Raw genomic sequence first — 20,424 nt, forward strand, 5'->3', positions numbered from 1 at the left:
AAAATGCAAAATGAATGATAATTCTCAAAATAGTCACTTTTATCTCTGTTACAGAGTCATGAATGCTGTGCTCTAGACTGTATTAAATCTGCTGAATAAAACTGATTTTTAAGGTAAGAAAATAATTCTTTAAATTTCACTGACATATAAATTGAGTTGTTGCTAGCGGTTTATAAATTGCGAAAGAATGGACATGTATACTTTGTCATATAATGAGTTTTCATAAACACGATTTCGGTGAACATTAAATTCCTTATGTTCTCCAACAAAGAGCAAAAGTTTCGTTTACTGATTACTATTGCTTTTGTTTAAATTCATACAAAAGTACTAAACTTACCAATGACAGCTGAATACAGCTCAGGAGATGACGTACCAATGGCCATAAATGTTGCACCTGCTACATCGACGGGCACGTTCAGAGCTGTAAAGAAAAGCCGGCATTTTAAGAATTTGAATGCGTAAATGTTCTGGAAATATAGCAATAAAAATTCTCTAGTTTGCAAGAGAATAAGACGTAAGCAGTAGGTGGCGCTTAATGTGATCACGTTCGTCCATGACTAGTTTGATAATATTAACCAATAAGAAAAATGCGCTTCAAAATATCAGACGATTTAACTAATTCAACACAAGTATAGCTAATATCCCTCACCTACATTTGTTGGAAATTCACCAATTTTATCATTTCTTTCTCCAGAAAAGTTAATCAAAGGATTTGTCCAGAAAACAGCCGGCGGGTACTTTCTTCTCCAATTTATGCTGCAACTTGAATTTTTTCAGATATTTTTAATGGCTTTATTTAATAGCCATTAGCCTTGCCGGAACTCGAACGCGGGCCCATCACTACGGCAGCCAGGCTCGCTAACCACTATAACGATTGGGCGGCACTTGTTTTCCAGATATTTTGGAGAGGAAAACCAAGGTTGTCTAAAACCCCGCTTTGTTATTCGCTAACTCTGCTTAATCCAGTCGATCCTCCTAAAACGTGCAAGAGGTATCCTCCTAAAACTTGCAATTCAACGCTTTAGTTAGCAATGTGTCTCTGTCATTGTAACTGTCTTCGAGTAAAAAAAAAAAAAAAAAACTGAAAGGTTTTCAGATTTTAAATTACGTCCAAAGGGGCGTTTTTTAACATTTTGTCTGTTACCTTTATTTATTAAATATCAAGTTCTTCGCACTTAAACCATAAAATTCAGTTCAAGAGCAATATCGCAAAATAGTTTCAAACTGAGCATATCTTTAGAATTTCCGATACGGAGTCTCGCGCGCTAGAGATAAAAATGTTTTTTCTGTACAACGTTGCCATTGCTCGCTTTTTAAATCTTTGAGTTTGTTAATCAAAAATTCGTTAAAGATTTACAAAATATGAAATCGATAATAAAACAAATTCCAAATTTCAAATTTGGGCTTCCACATGCCCATATTCGCAGTAGGATTACGTCATTCAAAATTCGATGGTTCTATGTACCGTTGTTGGGGCAACGGTTTGAAAAGTGAAACGGACATTTATAGTGAACCAACGCAAAATCGCAAAACGAAAACAGTAGTCCTTCAGGGACAAAGCCCCTTTGGACTAATAAAACTGTCGGAAATAATACAATAAACATAGATCAATCTTTTGATGAAATAATGATTGCGAAATGTTTTTTTTTTGGGGGGGGAAGTCAGATAATTATAAAATTTCGAAAAATGAAAGTTGCGAAGAAAAATTGATACAACTTTTCAATCATTTAAAAGGAAGAAAAATTGATATAACTTTACAGTCATTTAGTAGAAAACATTTCATTGCCCGGTCTTGCTCAAATAAGATAGTACATTTTTCAGCGTATTAGGTACGTCTGCACAAGTCGAAAGAGCATTCTCAATAATGAATATTGTTGCTTTCTTACACGTTCGTGGATTTGGAGTGATTAACGATAATAGTTGATGAAGATTGAAAACACAATTTATTAGCGAGGTATTACTCAGGACAGATATACAGTCGTCAAAAAACTCCGACAAACACGCTGAAACACTCAGCAATGCAGCCTTCAGGCTATCAGGCTGTAACGGTGTACACAGCTTCATGGCAGAGCACTAGAGTACAGCTCCCTACTTGGTTCGGTCGTTCTCGGAGCTCAACGTACTCTCGAAACTCTCCACGCTACAACTTACGATGCACTCGATAGCCTGAACGATGCACTACTATATACTGATGAGACACCCACACACTAGACTAGACACTGCTACTCCGCGTACAGGCACGGTTTATATAGCTTTGGCCTGCTTTCTAAGACATTCTGGGCCAAACCGGCAAAAATTCGTTCCAGAATGTTCTCCATCCGTCTATGGCATATCGCTAATGTTGTCGCCAAATGGACGATTTCTCACCAAATATGGTAACCCTGCCTTCCCTTTCCATTTTCTAGCAACCCTAAACCCGCCTTGCGGGGAAGCTATCTTACCGCGGCTGGCATTTTGTAACAATATAATTCGGTGTGAAGAAAGAGACAGAACAGCTGGCCATAAAAACTTTGCAAAGCTACAAAATTAACAGAGAACTAAATTGAAGTACATTTTTGATACAATTAAAATTTAAAAAGAATTTTAAAAGAATGTTCACACTAGAGATAAATACCAATAACTTCTTAAGAATAAGATATGTTCAATTGAGTTACTAAATTTTTTTAACTCACTTGTTTTTTGTTAACAACTTCTTTATTCAGATTTTTCTATCATTATACTTATCCTAGTAGGTTTTATTATCTGTTGTGAGTATTTTCTTAGAACTGTCCCAGTCTGAGCAAAAAATATTACGTTCAGTGTAATTATAAACTTATTGACTTATACCATTTTGTCGTAATAGTTGTTCAAGCCAGCGTAAAATTTGAAATTAGGCGAAAAAAAAAGGGGGGGGCAATCCTAAAATGGATTAAATTTCGAATAAAACTCAAATCAAAACCGATGGTAACCTAAGACTGCAATTTTTTCCCCCCTAATTTTAAGTTCCCAAAGTGTTCGAAAGAAGAAGAAAACTCCTGTTTCAGTGCTGAAAGAGGAGAATAATAAATGATCTAGACTGCAAAATAAATCACGTTAAGAACAGATAACTTACACTCCGCAATTATTTCTAGAGTAGGGACGAAGAACTGATCACAGATAATTGCTAAGATGAGACAAAAATACGCCGTAGCTATTATGTGGATGATCACAAATCCACTTTGCCTCTGTTCTTGTGTGAATAGATCTTCTGGAAATTCATTGATAGCTGGAGGTATACAGTGTGGTACTTGACCTCGCTTATGAGCTGAAATATAAAAAATAAGAAACACATAGATCAGTTTAGAGCAAAGGTTACAAAAGAAATAGTTTATAATTTGATTTCTTTCCAACTTATAATACAGAAGCGTTAAAAATATCATTAAAGAAAGTAAAGCATTAATTTTTATTACTTGTGACATCAATCCAAACAATGACTATTCGAAAAGTGCAACAGGAAATTTAAAAATCGCTGCTGAGTAGTATGACAGACATGTGATGGTTTCACCATAGCTGGACTTTTGAACTATTATTTATTTTCTAACTGTTCATTTAACTGTATTATTTCATGTACCTAAAACTGTACCTTTAACTGCGAAGAAACTGTACGTATGTAATTGTAACAGTAAACATGGTAGACTATGAAAAGCTCATGCAACGAGCCCTTTCTTTGGATTTGACCCAGCTGAAACTACCAGCGTTCAGGTACCTTATCCACTCGGTTATTGCTGAGGTGAAAAACTCCCAGATGCTAAACTCTCATTCGAGGCGTGGAACTTTGAAAACTTTTAAACGAAAATCCTCCTTTCTACCTCCTTGTACGAAGTAATCGCGAAACATTTTGGGTATCATATTTCAGCGGATATATCCGTTTTGTCCGTTCTCGAATCCATCTTGACTATTTTTTTCCGTCACGTCTGTACGTACAGCAGAATAAAGGACCGTGCTTCGTACGTACGGACAGAATAAATGCCTTTTTTTCCGAAATAGATTGTAAAATAGGTTTTAAATGGATCTTTTCGAGACATCTGTATGTCCGAACGTGTTTATCTCGCATAACTCAGAAGTGGTTAGCTGTAGAGCGCTGAAATTTTGCGTATGGTATTGCTATAACATCTAGTTGTGCACCTCGCGTTTTTATTGCAATCGGCAGAACTAAAAATATATTACATACCCACCCCTCTTACCCGGCATAAAATTCCTTACATGGCTTTTATTTTTGCAATTGTTGGTCGCAATCAAATTCTTCCAAATCCGGAAATGACCAAAATATATTCATATTTTGGCAATGTCAGTTAAAAATAATTTTCAACAAATAACGAGATCTAACTTCTAATGCGTTTAATATTCCCGTTTCCTATACTCAGATTTGGGAATTTTTTTTTAATTGTAAGAAGTTTGTCTCCCGCAAGATAAAAATTAGCCCAAAATTTTTTATTTCAAAATTTGTAATTTTTGATGTCATTTTCAACTTGCTTTGAGAAATCGGTTAATTAATTTAGAATAATTCAGGAAATAAGTTTAAATGAAGTGCAACAAAAATTGTGTACAATTTAATAGGCCGAACAAAGGAATCAAGTGGTGTCCAAATAATATATATATTTAAAGCATGAACGAAAGTGTGTATATAGCTAAAAAGGCAACGTCATTCTCAGATTTACTCAAAAACCTAAATTATTAAATTCACAACACGTATCGCTGCTCTAAAAATTATTAATTCTCACTTATAAAGCTCACTTATTAGCCTTATCTCACTTACATATAAAGCTAATAAGCTATGTGCTCATTTCAAGTTTTATTTTTGCCGTTAATTTTGCGATTTCAAAAAAGGTTTGCGTGCCACCATCAGAAAAATAATAATAATAAAAAAATAGCGTGCTGCTTGACGTAAACGTCTCGAAAATTTGTTGTATATTTCTCGAATATGACTGACACCCCATGATTCATGACTGCCGTATTTTAATGAGACGCAAAGTAATTGATGAAGGTGAGTAATTGCTTTTTTCTTTCTTTTCGTTTTTCACCTTTAAGCAGATTACTCGAGATCAATGACTTAAAACGGGACGCGCAAGTTCTTTCTTTTGCTTATGCCGGGTGGTACGCAAATATTTAACATATTAAACTGTCAAAATTACGGCAGCTTATCATCTCTGCCATTAATGCACACACGTATGGAATAGTTACACGACTTGGGTTGACGATTTTCCGCATATTTAGTGAAGTTCTTTCAGCTAAGTTTAAAGGATTACGCGCACAGTTTAAAGTTATCTTTTGGTTCTTTTATGTCTGAAGATACTTGTTGTCTTGCGGCTCTTTAGCGGGACGGTATTCTTTATATATATATATATATATATATATATGAAATCAATAATGTTTACTGCTTTGAGATTTACATAGTTGCAAAGAATTATTTAAAATAGAATAGCAAAAGGAAAAATTTTAATACACTAAAAAACAAAAGCCTTGCGGAATGCAAGGGTTACGTCATTAATCCATTGCAAATACGTCAAAACTGGGTTCAGCAAAGTTAACTTTCTATGAAGAAAACTGGTTAGGTGTAGTTCCGATTAAGAACATTTGCATAATTTATACAGCCTTAAATATAACTGCAATTCAAAGGGGAAAATGAAACAAATGTTAATTGAAAGGATTTCTATTACTGCTTAAGCAGCTAGAGATTTTCGCTTGGGACAATGTCTGATGCAATACATCAAATGTTTCGTGGTAAGGGGTGAAAAGTTTACCAATACCTCTCATAAATAAAGTATTCTCTTCTTTTTTTCATTTGGATCAATCTCCATTACAAAATGGAACAGTTCATGTGCCATTTTTAACAATTCGTTTAACTTCTTGTATGTTAAAAGCTCTTAATTTCTTTACTATCGCTGCCTTCACCGTTTGTTTGTGTTCTAAGATCATCCAATTCTCCATTTATCATATTATGGTCGTCATTCTCGACTAATTCTTTGATTTCTCCATTTTTCATATTTGAAAATCTACCGCCTGTTACTTAACAATTTGTAAGATTATTACCTAGGCTTCATTTCCTATCGATAGAAATCCTTTAAAATTGTTAACAGCTCCTAACCAGAGCTCATGCCAGCAATATTGTGAATACATTCACTTTTTCATATGGAAGTTTCATCTTTTCTTTGCACTGTCTTATGTTGAATTACTTCCAAAACGTCGTTAGTTTATAGTGCTTTTCTTCGTCTAGTGCAGGGCTACTTAAACTATGGGTCGCGACCCCATTTGGGGTCGCGTAGCAAAATTCTGGGGTCGCGAGAGATTTTAATGTCAAATATTTATATATAATATATATATACCATTTTATAACATCACTAGAGTTGGCGGAATACAGTGGACTTGCAGCATCTAGACACGCGCATATGTTGAAGGTTTTGAGCTATCTCCACCGACAGCAGTAAACGATCGATGATCGCTATTATTATACTGTGGCTATACATTGTTAGTGAGTTTGTCGGTATCATACATGTTGAATAAACCGCGCGCCGCTGACTTCCCACAAGGGAGGAATGCGCGCGCGTACACACGTGCAACCTGCAGCTAAACAATGATTCAATACACGCGCTGGCAAATACGCATTAACCAAACCGGTCTGTGGGGCTCTTATAAAAAAGCGCGCATAAATACTTGTAAAACCCGTTGAAAAATTTGTGAATTGTATGCTTTTTAAGCGAATTTTCATAACATTCCGTAACTCGCATTGACTAAAACGCTTGTGTAAACTAGCCTACACTGACTGTAATGTGAATTAGTGGAGTGTTGACGCTCTTCTAGTGTGGTCAATTGTCAGTGTCCCCCGTAACACGATTTTAGTTTTTTTTTTATTTATTCGGTAATTAATAAATCAATTATTATCTGCAATATGTTATTTTTATATATTTATTTTATTTTAGGATCAAAATAATTTTTGGCCATGAATAAATGGCTGAACTTAAAGAAGAATGGTAATGACGCAGATGATAATGCTACAAACTCTTCTCAGGCAGGACAAAGTATTGGAAAACAGGCATCTAATGTGCGAAAAAGAAAATATGATGAGTCTTTTCTTCAATTTGGCTTTACATTTCAAAATTGTGAGGGTAATGAACAACCTCTTTGTTTGATCTGAAATGAATTATTGGCTTCGGAGAGCGTAGAGTATGAAACCATCAAAATTAAAAAGACATCTTGAATCAAAGCATGTTTTGTATGTCAATAAACCAAAAGAATATTTTGAAAGACTGTTGAAATCTTTAAATAAAGAAAAGGAAATCTTTGAAAAACTTATAACTGTTAATGAAAAATATTTACTAGCGTCATATGAAGTTTCATACTGTATTGCTAAAAATAAAAAGCCGTTCACCATTGGAGAAGATCTTGTGTTACCTGCTGCTATTAAAATGGTAGAAATACTACATGGAAGAAAATATGGCGATGATATTCGAAAAATTCCTTTGTCGAACGACACTGTCTCGAATAGAATTTCTGATATTAACAAGGATTAATTAATACAACTTATTACAAGAATTAAAGAAAGCCCAAAATTTTCAATTCAGTTGGACGAAACCACTGATATTACTAAATTGGCTCAGTTGTTAGTATATGTCAGGTACGTTTATAAAGAAAGCGTGGAGGAAGAATTGTTATTTTGTCGTCCTATGGAAGACCATACTACAGGGAAAGACATATATTGTAAAGTTGACGAATTAGTAAAAGCAGAAGGTTTAGAATGGAAAAATTGCTGTGGAATATGCACAGATGGTGCAAGAGCGATGACGGGCAAAAATATTGGTTTTAAATCATTTTTTCAAGCTGCCCATTGTGATCATATAACTTTTAGTCACTGCCTTATTCACCGAGAGGCTCTTGCAGCAAAAAAATTAGCACCAGAATTGAACGATATGCTTCAGGATGCTGTTAAGATCATAAATTTTATTAAGAGCCACGCCCTTAACAGTCGCTTATTTTCAAATCTCTGTAAGGATACGGATTCCAACTACACAACTTTGTTATTACATGCAGAAGTAAGATGGTTGTCAAGAGGTCAAAGTTTAAGAAGATTATTGTTATTAAACGACGAGATCGAAATATTTTTAACCGAACTAAAATGTGAACTTGCTGCGTTTTTTCAAAATGACTTATGGCTATCCAAGCTGTGTTATTTGTCAGATATTTTTGCGAAGTTAAATGATCTCAACTTGTCTCTTCAAGGAAAATATTGCGATATATTTACTTTAAATGATAAAATTGAAAGTTTTATTAAAAAGATCAACATTTGGAAAAGTAGGGTCGAAAAAAATTCGTTCGAAATGTTTTCCAGTGTCGACAATTTTGTAATCGAGAAAATTCATTGTAAAACTTTTATTGCAAAAATTATTGTAGATCACTTAAAAGCGCTAGAAATACAGTTCCGGACATATTTTAAATTAAATATTGATTTCCAAAAAATAATTTGGATTCAAAAGCCGTTTTGGATTGGCTTAAGTGAGATTGATCACCTGCCACTTAAAGCTCAAGAGGAATTTGCTGAGCTTTCGAGTGACTCAAACTTAAAACTACAATTTCAAAAAAAAGCCCTTGACTGAATTCTGGATCGGAACTAGAACTGAATTTCCCACAATCGCTGATATGGCGTTAAATGTACTTCTGCCATTCAACACCACATATTTATGTGAAGTTACTTTCTCAGCTTTAACACATATTAAATCCCAATATCGTTCAGCGTTAAAAAATGTTGAACAGGTCTTACGTCCAGCAGTTTCAAACATTCCACCAGATTTGATTTGTTATGCAATAAAAAACAGGCACATCCATCTCATTAAATTTTTTACTTATACTTTAATTTAATACTTACCACGCAACTACTTGAATATATTCGAGAGAATTAAGACGGTCAGAATCCACTTTTATTTTTGAAACTATAATAAATACAATTTTATAATTTTTTGTGCAATTTTTAATTTTAGATTTGTGTATGTTTCGAAACGAATTCTTAACTTATATATTTTCATATGTATATGTATATTGTTACCTAATAAATAAATCATCAAAAAATATTAATTTATTTTTCTTTTATATTTGTATGGGGTCGTCAAGAAACTCGCAATCATAAATGGGGTCGTGAATGACAAAAGTTTAAGAAGCCCTGGTCTAGTGCATAATTTGTAGAGATGTAAACATTCCTGACTAATTGGCTTTGAATATTTTTATGATTCCTTGATGCATTGGTTGGATTAAAAATTGATGTTCATTGATATGAACATTTCTGATACTGAGTTGTCTGGTGCAAGGAATAAAATTTTCCCCACAAATTGCAGAAGAAACTGGGCGCTCTTTAGACACCTGCGCTTGCGATTGGCGTAAGGCGTTTTCTCCTTCCTTACAGCGTGCCTTCCTGGTGTAATAAGAAGCACGTTCAGCTAATACCGATAGGCTTCGAGTGTGAAGTCCAGCGAAGGCATTGCTAGTTTTCTGTATTTCCTGCTCCGGCTATACCTAATCGGTCTTCAATCATATTCAGAATTCAAAAGTACAACGCCGTCTGATAGGTGTAATTACAGTTATAATATACCAAATAAAAAAAAAATAAAAATAAAAAAAAGAAGAAGAAGAAAAAGTAATATCATGCGCTTCTGCATTAAGTGCATTACTTTATATCATAAATTCATTAAAATGCAAATTTTTAAGACTTTTGGATAAGCCTGTACGTCGAACTCTTTCGTTTGCCTTGATCGTTTGAAGAAATCAACACTGTACACTGTACCTTGGCCTTTACCCAATCTCATCAGTGAAAGTGAAATTACCAAGCAGTAGCTTTGCATTTATTTCATCTAATATTATGCAATACATTAAACATAAAACGTAAGTAAGAAGTGCAAACGTATCTTAAAGAAACAATCATTGACGTTAGCGAGATAAAAAGAAAACAATCAAAGCAATTTAAACCCATATCTGGTAAACGATAAACTTCGGATAGGACTATGAACGCGCATGATAAGCCAACTTAACTGTATTCTTATTTTAAAGGATACTCGAAACATTTGTGGTATGGTGAAACTCTGTTATAAATAGCTAGGACTTCAAACACATAAACTGCAGATGTTATAATTAATCCTCCCGATTTAGACGTTACCTGATTAGATCGAGAAAGTTGCGGTCAAGAATTGGTTGCCAAGGTTGTGGTCAAAATTTGGTTGTCAAGGTTGTGGTCAAGATGCTGTTACTAAATTGCGATTCTGGAATGGTTTATCCTGTAATACAGTAACACTTTACAATTAATCTCTTACACACAATAAATCACTTTACAGTTAATCTCTTACACACAGTAACCCTTTACAGTAAACCACAGAAAAAAGAATGAAATGGCGGAAATGAAAAAGCCAGACAAGTTGGCAAAGGTAGCTACAACATACACATTCCTGTTACAAGCTATATTCCCAAGCCAGAGTCAATATTGAACACAAAACGCAAAATAAATGCAGACAACAGCTAGCAAAGGCAATGGGTTACAGAGACAGCGGAGTATATCATCCATTTTGCTCTAGTCTCGTCAGCTCCAAAATCGGAAATCTCTATGCTGACCCAACTGTACACTGAACACTGCCCTTCACCGGCTTAATAGGTTCGACCTTAGAGTCTCACACCAGTGCTGCTGTGATAAAGTAGATAATTTGAGACATTACTTACATGCATCCTGTAGAGACATTAGGTATTTTTTGGAAGCAGGAAAGATGAAAAATATGCAACCCCTTCGTTGTTAATCGAACCGAGGACTTCTCAATTGCGCGCTGAGCGTGCGGACCACTACACCACGAAGGCTTGCTAAGAATGCGGGAGAAATACCTTATATACTCCTCCTTTTAAAGGGCAGCTGGGATTTTTAGAAAACGCAATCGCCAAATCCTGAATGAGGAGAATCATCATCCAACACCCTTTTAGTTCGAGCGCCACTGTAAAGACATTAGGTATTTTTTGGAAGCAGGAAAGAAAGATGACAAACATGCAACGCCTTCGCCGGGTATCGAACCGTGGACTTCTCAATTACGCGCTGAGCGTGCAGACCACTACACCACGAAGGCTCGCTAAGAAGGCGACAGAAATGCCTTATAAACCTAATACTGGACATTTATATCTCAGAACCCTCTGAAAATAATCTTCAGTCCTGAAGAGCTCGACTAGTGGAAAATGAAAAGGTCTAAAATAAGTTCTCAAGGTAACTGCATACAATAACGCTAATGCTGATAATATTGTTACAAAATGCCCAGCTGCGGTAAGATAGCTTCTCCGCAAAGCGGGGTTAAGGTTGCCGGAAAGTGGCAAGGAAAGGCAAGGTTGCCAGATTTGACACGAAATCACCCATTTGGCCACATTTGGATACAAAATTGGCGATATGCCATAGACAGAACGAGAACATTCCAGAATAAATTCTTATCGGTTTTCTCGAGAATGTTCTCGAAGGCAAGTCAAATGCTATATATACCCTTCCTGTACGCGAAGTAAGCTTGATTTCAGTAGCAGAGTTCAGAGTTTAGCTTGAGAGCGATCGCCTAAGTCGGAAGCTGTATTTTAATGCTTTGCCGTGAAGCTGTTTTCGCAGTTATAGGCTGATAGCCTAAAGACTGTGTTGCTGATTGTTTTAAAGTGTTTGTCGTAGTTTCTCGACAACTGTAACGCGTCTGTGGAACTGTGTTGTGCTATACTGACGAATAAATTATGTTTTGATTCTTCATCAAGTGTTGTCATCAATCAACTCCAAATCCCCGAACCCGTACAGCGCAACAATATTTAAGTTTTCCGCACAGCATATAACAGCTCTTAACTCACAACTGTCTGTTGCGAAGTACATTGTTTAGTCCTATATAGCGTTTAATTAGTAACGCGCATATTTTTTTCACGTTGTCCAGCCCGTTATTTTGTAAATAGTATATCAATATTTCTGTGAATTATTATTTTGATATTTGTACATATTTCAGAAAAAGTTCGTATAATAGTTGGCTGACATAGTATGCGATTCTATGAAAAGGATGTAAGTAGTCCTATAATTTATGGAGTCCAATTTTTATGATATACAGTACACTTGCAGCAATACAGGATTTCAGTGTATTTCCGTCAAGGATCTTGAATGTCTATGCAACTTGATAATAATTACTTAAATTATGTCGCTTCTCCTTTCAGGTCTTGGCTGTGGTGTACAAATAGTACATTTTCTCCTCCAGAAGACACGCAATAACAGTTTGAGCGTAATAACAGGCCTGTTGTCCTCTCCCCATGAGGTGCAAAGAGAGAGAGAGTAAACCTCTAAGAGAGGGCAGAGAGAGAATAAACCTCAGGCACTTCCAAATAAGAGCCTAAGACTGGAGTTAAAGTCCAGAAAATAGTCCCATATAAGCAAGGTCAGAAGTAAGGAGGCTGAGCTGGCTTCATAATCTTGAAAAAGGAGGAAACATCACAGTTTAGGAGACAGCTGGAATATTTGCGTGAAGTGAGTCTTTATGAGACACTTTTTCTTATTTTTTTAAATCTGAGCTGGCTTCGGGTTCACATGTACTTGGCTATCGAATTAGGCAAGAAATCTCTAACTTGCAAATAGCTAACATTTTACCGCTGCCGAAACTAAATTTAAAATACAGTATTGCCAATTTAGTTTTCCTCTAAAAATATTAAATTGATAAATAATGCGCATTTATATTTATATAAATAGCATTTAAAATAATAACAATATGACTATAAATAGCATAAAATAAACACTTAAGAATAATTATGTAATTGCGCCGCTACAAGATTTAACAGTTTAAAAGTGTCGAAAAGCATATTTACATATGTTTGAAAAATAAAACTTGATTTACCAGAAGCATTTATTCAACATTCCATATCATTATTCGAGAACAACTGAAACATCTACTATTATATTTCATGATTTAAGTGCGAAGAACAAGATATTTAATAACTAAAGGTAATACATAAAATATCAAAAAACAAAACAAAACAAAAACAAAAAAACAAAAAAAAAAACCCTCGCTGGGCGTAATATAAAATCTGAAAGCTTTCAGATTTTCTTCTTAGTTTTTATCTTATTTATATTTTTATTTATTTATTTATTTATTGTATGCTCTACTTTATTTATTCCACTAGTCCACTAGTTCCTGTTTCAAATGTAAACATCAATGGCTGCCATTAAAAACAGGCTTAGAGGCAATTAAACAACTTTAAAATTGCTCATAATTCTAAAAATATTGCACACAGATTTACTAAAGGCATAAAATCCTTAACCGGAAGATAAAAACAACATAATTTAATCATTTTTAAAGCAAAAAATGTACAATTTACAAACATATAACAGTAAAGAAACTGAGATCACTGAGCCGGGTAAAAGAGTATATATATATATAAATATATTTATATACGTTTGGTGCGGCCGATTGCAACCAAAATACGAGGTGCACATCTACATGTTATAGCAGTCCTATATACAAAATTTCAACGTTCTAAGGCTACTCGTTTTTGAGTTATGCGAGATACGTACGTACATACGTTCGTACAGACGCCACGAAAAATTCTCTTCAGAATTAATTTTAAAGCAGTTTTATAATTTTTTTGAAGGAAAAGAGTATTTTATTCTGTCCTTACGTACAGATATCAGGCAAAAACATCGTTAAATTGCATTCGATAGCGATCAACATGGATATTTTCGTTGAAATATGCTGCCTGAAACTTTTCGCGATTACAATACTTCCTTTTTACTTCGTACAAGGAAGTAAAATGTATACAATGATTTTAATGAATCCAGCTAGTGTCATTTCATACTAATATTAAATATTTCTAATCAGACTTCTCATTGTTTAAATGTCTTTTTATTTATGTCAATGAGATTAAAAGTAGAAAAAATAATTTTAAGAAGTGCGTTTATTGCTTTTTAGTCACTTGATTTGCTGCTCCGTAACAGAAAGATTAAATCTGAAAGTTAAATATCTCGCGTTTTACTGAACGGCAGCACATTTTTGCTTGGAAATAGTGAGTTTTCTATTTGAGGTAGAGTAACACGTTGTTTTCAATAAGCCTAATATGTTGTTTAAATTTGGAAAATTTAAATTTTGGTTTAAAATTGAAAGATATTACATTTTACCGAATGGCATAAGTCTGGAACGCTGGAGATAAAAATGTTTTATTTGGACACAGTTGCTACTTCTCGCCTTTAAATCGCTGAGTTTGTTAAACAAAAAATCGGTTAAGTTTGAATAAAATACGAAATAAATAAGAAACAAATTCAAAATTCGGACTTCGAGGTTCTCATCTTAGGATGGATGACTATGTGTATTTAAAATTCGTGGCTCTATAAGTCGTCGTTTTCTCACAACATACATACATTCAGATTCCTTACTATTTAATTTTTTTAATAATGCATCGTGAAAAAATTTGGTGGTAACAATTTGAACAGTGATTGAGGCACAGACGTGATAAGGACAAAAAGTGAATTTTTCCTCGAATTTCAAATATTTTCAACGGAGAAGTTAGGATAAGAAATTAGATGTTTTTTAAAACTTACTTGCACTCGGTAAAGGTTGCCCAATGTCCTCCTCCTTCGCTATCTCTCTCTGTTGATAAAGTCCAATGCATAATGCCACGAGAGGCAAAACCAAAAAAAATATTTTCTTTTTGCCTTCTGTAGGCTTGCCGTATTTGGAAATCTTTGGACACATGTTGAAACAAAGAATAAAAGTTTCATATAGTACATCAACTAAGCAATAATTTACATACACACGGATGTAGTTTTGTAAATCACATTTTGTTCCAAACCCAATGAATTTTACATCGTATTCGGAAGCACAAACATCTTCTTGCGATCTGGAAAATAGTATTTGTTCTAAACATGAATGCACAATGAGCTTTGGAGTGCAAGAACAATCACTTTGCTGAAGTATCAACGATAACTTACATTGTTTTCTTGATCAGTTGAAGCACTTTGGTATCTGAGGCACTCGCAAGAAAGATAAAGAGAACTGAATGGTCAAATATTAAGACAAAGGTAATCTTACTCTTTCGTGCATTATCGCTCTCAAAGGATATCTTTGAATGGGTTAAGGAATTTTTTATTAAAAGTTGTAACAATTTATACCACTACTAAAGAATATCGTGGTAGATTTGCCATCCAATTTAGCTGTCAGATTTATAATTTATTAGTAAATTTGATTAAAATTGTATTTAATTTTAAAAAATTTCCATTTTCCTTAATTTTTGATTGTAATTTTTTTAACTTCCGCAACTGTAATTAAATATTTGATGTTTCATATCTAATTAAAATATAATATATTTTTACAAAGAAATGCACATTTTTATTGTGAAATAAAAAATTACACATTTAAAAACAATCTCTAGCTAATTTTATTTATAGTTACTCTAAAATTAAATAAAGTTAGTTAAATATCTTCCTTTTGTCCACGCTGTTTTGCCTTTTAATTACTTAGACAATAAATTTGCGCTCAACTACTTTTTTAGTCCAAAGGGGCAATTTGCGCTGAAGGACTATTAATTTCGTTTTCGCATTTTGCGTTGAAAACTATAAACGGCGAATCACTTTTCAAATTGTTGCTACCAAATCTTATCGCCCTGTATTATATTTACAGAAATTAAATAACGAAGAACCTGTATGTATGTATGTTTCTCGCATTGTGATAAAAAAATGGTACCTAGAGCCATCAAGATTTGAATATCGTAATCTCCCATAGAAAATGGGCATGTGGAAGCCCTAATTTGAATTTGAAATTTGTTTTATTATCGATTTCATGTTTTACAAATCTTTAACAAATTTTTGATTAACAAACTCAAGGATTTCAAAGCGAGCAGTGGCAAAGTTCTACAGAAAAAAATATTTTTATCTCCAGCGCGCGAGACTGAGTATCCAAAATTTTTAAGATATACTCATTTTTTAAATTATTATTATTATAAAACTTTAAGGTGTTTTTGATTAGCAAACTCAACAATTTGAAAGTGAGCAGTGGCAACACTTCAAAATAAAACATTTTTATCTCTAGAGCGCAAGACTGTTGCCATTCGGAAAAAATGTAAGATATTCCTCTTTCAATTTTAATTTACAATCTCGGTTGTATGAAAGCAATGTGTTGTCGCGGCCGAAAATAAAATACTTTTACCTTCCGCGCGACACCGTGTTGCCATTCTGTAAAGCCTAAGATACCTTCAAATTTAATCTGAAAGGTTATTGAGTAATGATATAAGAAATTTAAATTATAGCAATAAACACAATTCTTAAGAATATATTTTTCTACTTTTTAATGGGATTGAATTAGGTAAAGATGTAAAATCACGAGATGTCTAATTAGAAGTATTCAATATTTTTATGAAATTACATTAGCTGGACTCATTAAAATTGTTATATATTCTTTCTTTTTTTTATGATAACTATGTTAAGCGGCTAGATTTAAAAAAAAAATAATATAGCGAATATGAAAACCGTTATGACAACCTATAGGAATTTGTCAGGAATTCTACAGATACGCTGTTTTTAAATATTTTGTGATTTTGCTATTAAATTTAATTTTATGTGATGTAAGTGCGAAGTACCTGATATTTAATAAATAAAGTTAATATATATATATAAAGTAAAAAATAAAATGGCAAAAAAAAAAAAATTTGGTAACCATCTTACTAAAACAGGATAATGATACGATAAACTGAAAAAAATGCTGTAAAAAATATAAAAATGTATCCCACTTAACGCTGCATCGGGAAATCTAAACACATGCAGCTGTTAAAATTTTAGTGATTTTTTTGTTGAACTGTATGTTGCGTAAGTGTGAAGAAAATGGTACTTAATAATAAATCTAATAAGACTAAAGTATGGATTAACAGAGTAAATGTAAGAGACTGTAAGACTTGTAAGAGACTTGAAGACTGTAACCTCAGCGAGAGCGTAGAAAACCGTAACAAACTCTTTCGGGCGGCCCGTTGAAATCTTAGACCTTTCAGATTTTTTCCGCCTTTTATTTCTTATTCGAAAATTTCATTTAGTATAGATCCAGAAATCTGATTAATGACATTTACCGAGGTAAGCGAACTTTGGGAAAAATATTTTACGTGTTTCATTGCACTAAATAGTCAATCGGAAAGTAAGGTTGAGTCTCACTGCAAGTTCTGAAGCACCTCTGATACTGGAAAAGAAAAACAATATAAGCTACAATTGTTTTAAATTTCTTTAATATAAATTCTAGAAGCTTTGTTAAATAGTATTCTTTTATTTCATTATGCTAACTTTCCTTATTACAGTTGGCAAAATTAGTTTCATCGAAAAGTTTCCAATGCATTTCTTTCACTCAATAGTTCAATAGTTCATTAAGGAAAGTAAACACTTCGAAATGTTATTGGAATTACCATATCTTTTAAGGTAATTTGCGTCATCAGTCATTTTATCTACTTTAGAAACAGAAGTGACTACTACCATGTCACTGAACTAACTCTTTACTATCATAACGAAATCACGCGCTTTTTCTGGAAACTTCAGATACTGATATTAATTTAGAATACCTTAATATTGTATCAAAAGATTGAATAGCTATAAATCAAAGCGATGTAATTTAAACGCTTTTGTTCAAAAGAGTATTGAATCATATAAAACTGACGCTTTTGAAGTGATTACAGAAGAAAACGATTCTTCGCGTACTATTCAAAGTAATCTTATGTTACTCTTTAAGCAAGCTTTGTTGATGATACGATTATACATTTGTTTTTGAAAGAACTATTGTCAAAAAAGATTTTAATATTGTTATTTTCTAAATTACGCTAATTCAAACAGTACATTATCCAGTTCTCTAGCAAAACAGTTAATAAATGTTTTACATTTCTACAAAATAAAATCGAATAATAATTTATGTTTTTGCTAACTGATGTACTGATTTTCGAAAAGTTTTATCGTCATTTCCTATTTAAATTTCTATAACAAATGATATTTGCAACCTTACCTATTTTTTTCCTCGACTTTACATTGTTTTGCCTATTGTCTCACAATATTTATTAATTTGTATCAGACAAATAACATACTAATCGGTGAATATTGTGTTCATTGTGTCAGACGCCGAAATTTAATACAGGATTAAATTCTTGTACAACTAAGTTCTTTTTCCACCTCATTTTCATATTCTGAATATTTTTCATTTTCATACTTTGAATACGGAATTTGGAATTTTGATGATTAAAATTATTACGAACGTTTTCACTGAAAATAATTTCATGGCGAAAAATAATTTGCAACAAAGTAATTATTCTTGTTACCTACTTTGAGTTCATTTCTAATTGTTCATATCTAATAAATAATTTAATTTTTATTATTTTAATTATTTTAATTATTCAAGTATAGCATTACGTGCTTTCATTAATATAACATTGTCTTATCAAGTAATAAAAATATTTATCTATTATTTATTCTTAGAGTTGCCTTTACAATGAAATCTACCTTTCTGCATATATTTTGTTGTAAAAAGAAATGTAATGCTTGTTGAACAGAAATTCACACTTAGTTTGGAAAACACTTTACAAAAGCCTTTTGTATTTCATTTAATATATTCTTCAGCAACTAGATATCAAAATCAGTTCAAGTAGCAGATGTATTCAATGCTACATTTTTTTCATTTCAAGGATGCTTAATTACGAATTGAGAAGGTAATTGTTCCTCATCTCAAAGAAAATTACACCAACGTTCCATAATTATGATAATTTGAATCGAATTTCTTTCTCTACGGTATAGCCTATAAAAGCGAAACTTCGAGAAATGGTTGTTGAGCTCTTACGTATAGTTAAACTTCCAGCTTTTTATGTAGCTGTGTCATTTTTTAATTTCGCTTTTGTACATCTGTAATAACTGGTCTAATAAAGAAATAGCTTGCATCTAATTATAGATGCTTCTAATTATACCTTTGTGGCGTTGTTCTTAAAGTCTGTAACACCGTCCGCATGTCTTCATTCGTTGCTGTTCTCTATGCAAAAACGCAGGGTCGGATCAAAAATTTCAGAAGCCCTAAAACTTAAAAGATCTGCTCGTACATAATACATTTTACAATATATAATACCTGCTTTTCGGAATTTCTTCTCTCTCGTCTTGGTTTAACTACACATGGGCATTCAATGGTAAACCAGCATTGAGAATTTTTTGTGGTGCCCCTCACCATGAGCTGCACGAACCTTCTTGTGGTGCCCTCTATCCCTGATGCCTTAAGCACGTATTCATTTTGCTTAATGGTTAATTCGGCTTTGTTAAAATGCATCAACGAGAGAACATCAACGGATGAAATAGTACGTGTTAATGCAGCTTCTTGAGCATTAGATAAATATAAACCATTTAAACCTTTTCTTGAACAAATTAAATACCGGAGCTGGCAATTCCCGGGGCGCCCTCTGGACACTGGATTTGGCAACGTCTGCCAGCTATTGTAGACCTGCGCGTGGTTAGGCTGTAGTGAAGATCTTACAGCAAACCTTGGGTGGCTGTGCTGAAAATGGTTAGTGGATAGAGCTGTTACCGAGTGGTTAATTGGCGGCGGACTAGAACTCGCTATAGCCGGTGGCTCAAATTTCTACCCCATGATAACTCCTTAATTTCTAAACATTTTCCTGCCTCGAAACTCTGCCCCTCCAGGTAAGGCTGCACCTGTTCTGACTCTTGTGGAGTGTCAAATTCTGCCCTTTATCGTCTTTGCATTTTGCATACAATCTCAATTTTCTGATTATGCTTTAAAATTCATTTACGTTTCTTGCAATAAAATACGTGATCATCCCTGTTCATTAGGGTATTCTGATTTCTGCCTCATGAAAGGCTGTGACCGAAGTAAAAACTAAGGAATATGGGCATGCATTCGCATACTCCAAAGCATATATACTGCAGCTCAAATACAAAATGTAGGGTCAGATCATTTTTAATAGTTTATGTAGTAGTAACATTAAAAAAATGCAAATATATCTTCGGTGCACTGTATGTACGAGAAACCTCTTGGTTTAAGCTTTAGAAATGAAATAAGCTTGTAAGTTTTACGATCTTTTGCATCATCTTTTACGTGTAAGTTGCATCTTTTACGTGTAAGTTTCCTGTAAATTTAAACTTTCAGTTTAAAACTGCGGGTTATTTTGTTAGTAATCTAATTTCACAATCTGCTTAAAACAAGTTGAAAGGAACTAATAAAAGAATATCAACAAGAAATACCAGAAATAATATTACAAGGCACATTAGCATTAATAAATGAAAAAGAAAATGGTTCTATCGAATAAGGAAATGCTACTCTGCATACGAAAAGCTATTCAGATTTATGCAGAACACAATGCAAAAAACTATGTCGATTGCACCTGAATTGACCCATTCCTGGATACTGAATACTCGAAATTGTTGTATAAATTTTAGCACGGCTT

At 33.5% G+C, this 20,424-nt stretch overlaps 1 protein-coding gene across 2 annotated transcripts in view; it reads right to left on the bottom strand.

Annotated features, from left to right (window-relative positions):
• LOC118193527 (sodium/potassium/calcium exchanger 5-like) overlaps positions 1-14,885 on the bottom strand; it is an 89,908-nt gene extending 75,023 nt beyond the window's left edge. The window contains exons 1-3 of one of the 2 annotated variants that reach the window (XM_085824947.1): positions 14,564-14,884; positions 3,092-3,283; positions 338-421 (exon numbers count right to left, since the gene is read on the bottom strand). In XM_085824947.1, coding sequence (XP_085681073.1) covers positions 338-421; positions 3,092-3,283; positions 14,564-14,717 — 430 coding nt within the window. In that variant the 5' untranslated portion in view covers positions 14,718-14,884. Of the gene's footprint in view, positions 1-337; positions 422-3,091; positions 3,284-14,563 lie in introns of both variants that reach the window. The other variant, XM_085824946.1, reaches the window with a different exon arrangement.
• Between the last annotated feature and the right edge of the window lie 5,539 nt (positions 14,886-20,424).

The sequence above is a fragment of the Stegodyphus dumicola genome, chromosome 10 (genome assembly GCF_044657685.1).
Source record: "Stegodyphus dumicola isolate Sdum_Otavi_A_Nest chromosome 10, ASM4465768v1".
In the NCBI taxonomy this organism is placed as follows: Eukaryota; Metazoa; Arthropoda; class Arachnida; order Araneae; family Eresidae; genus Stegodyphus; species Stegodyphus dumicola.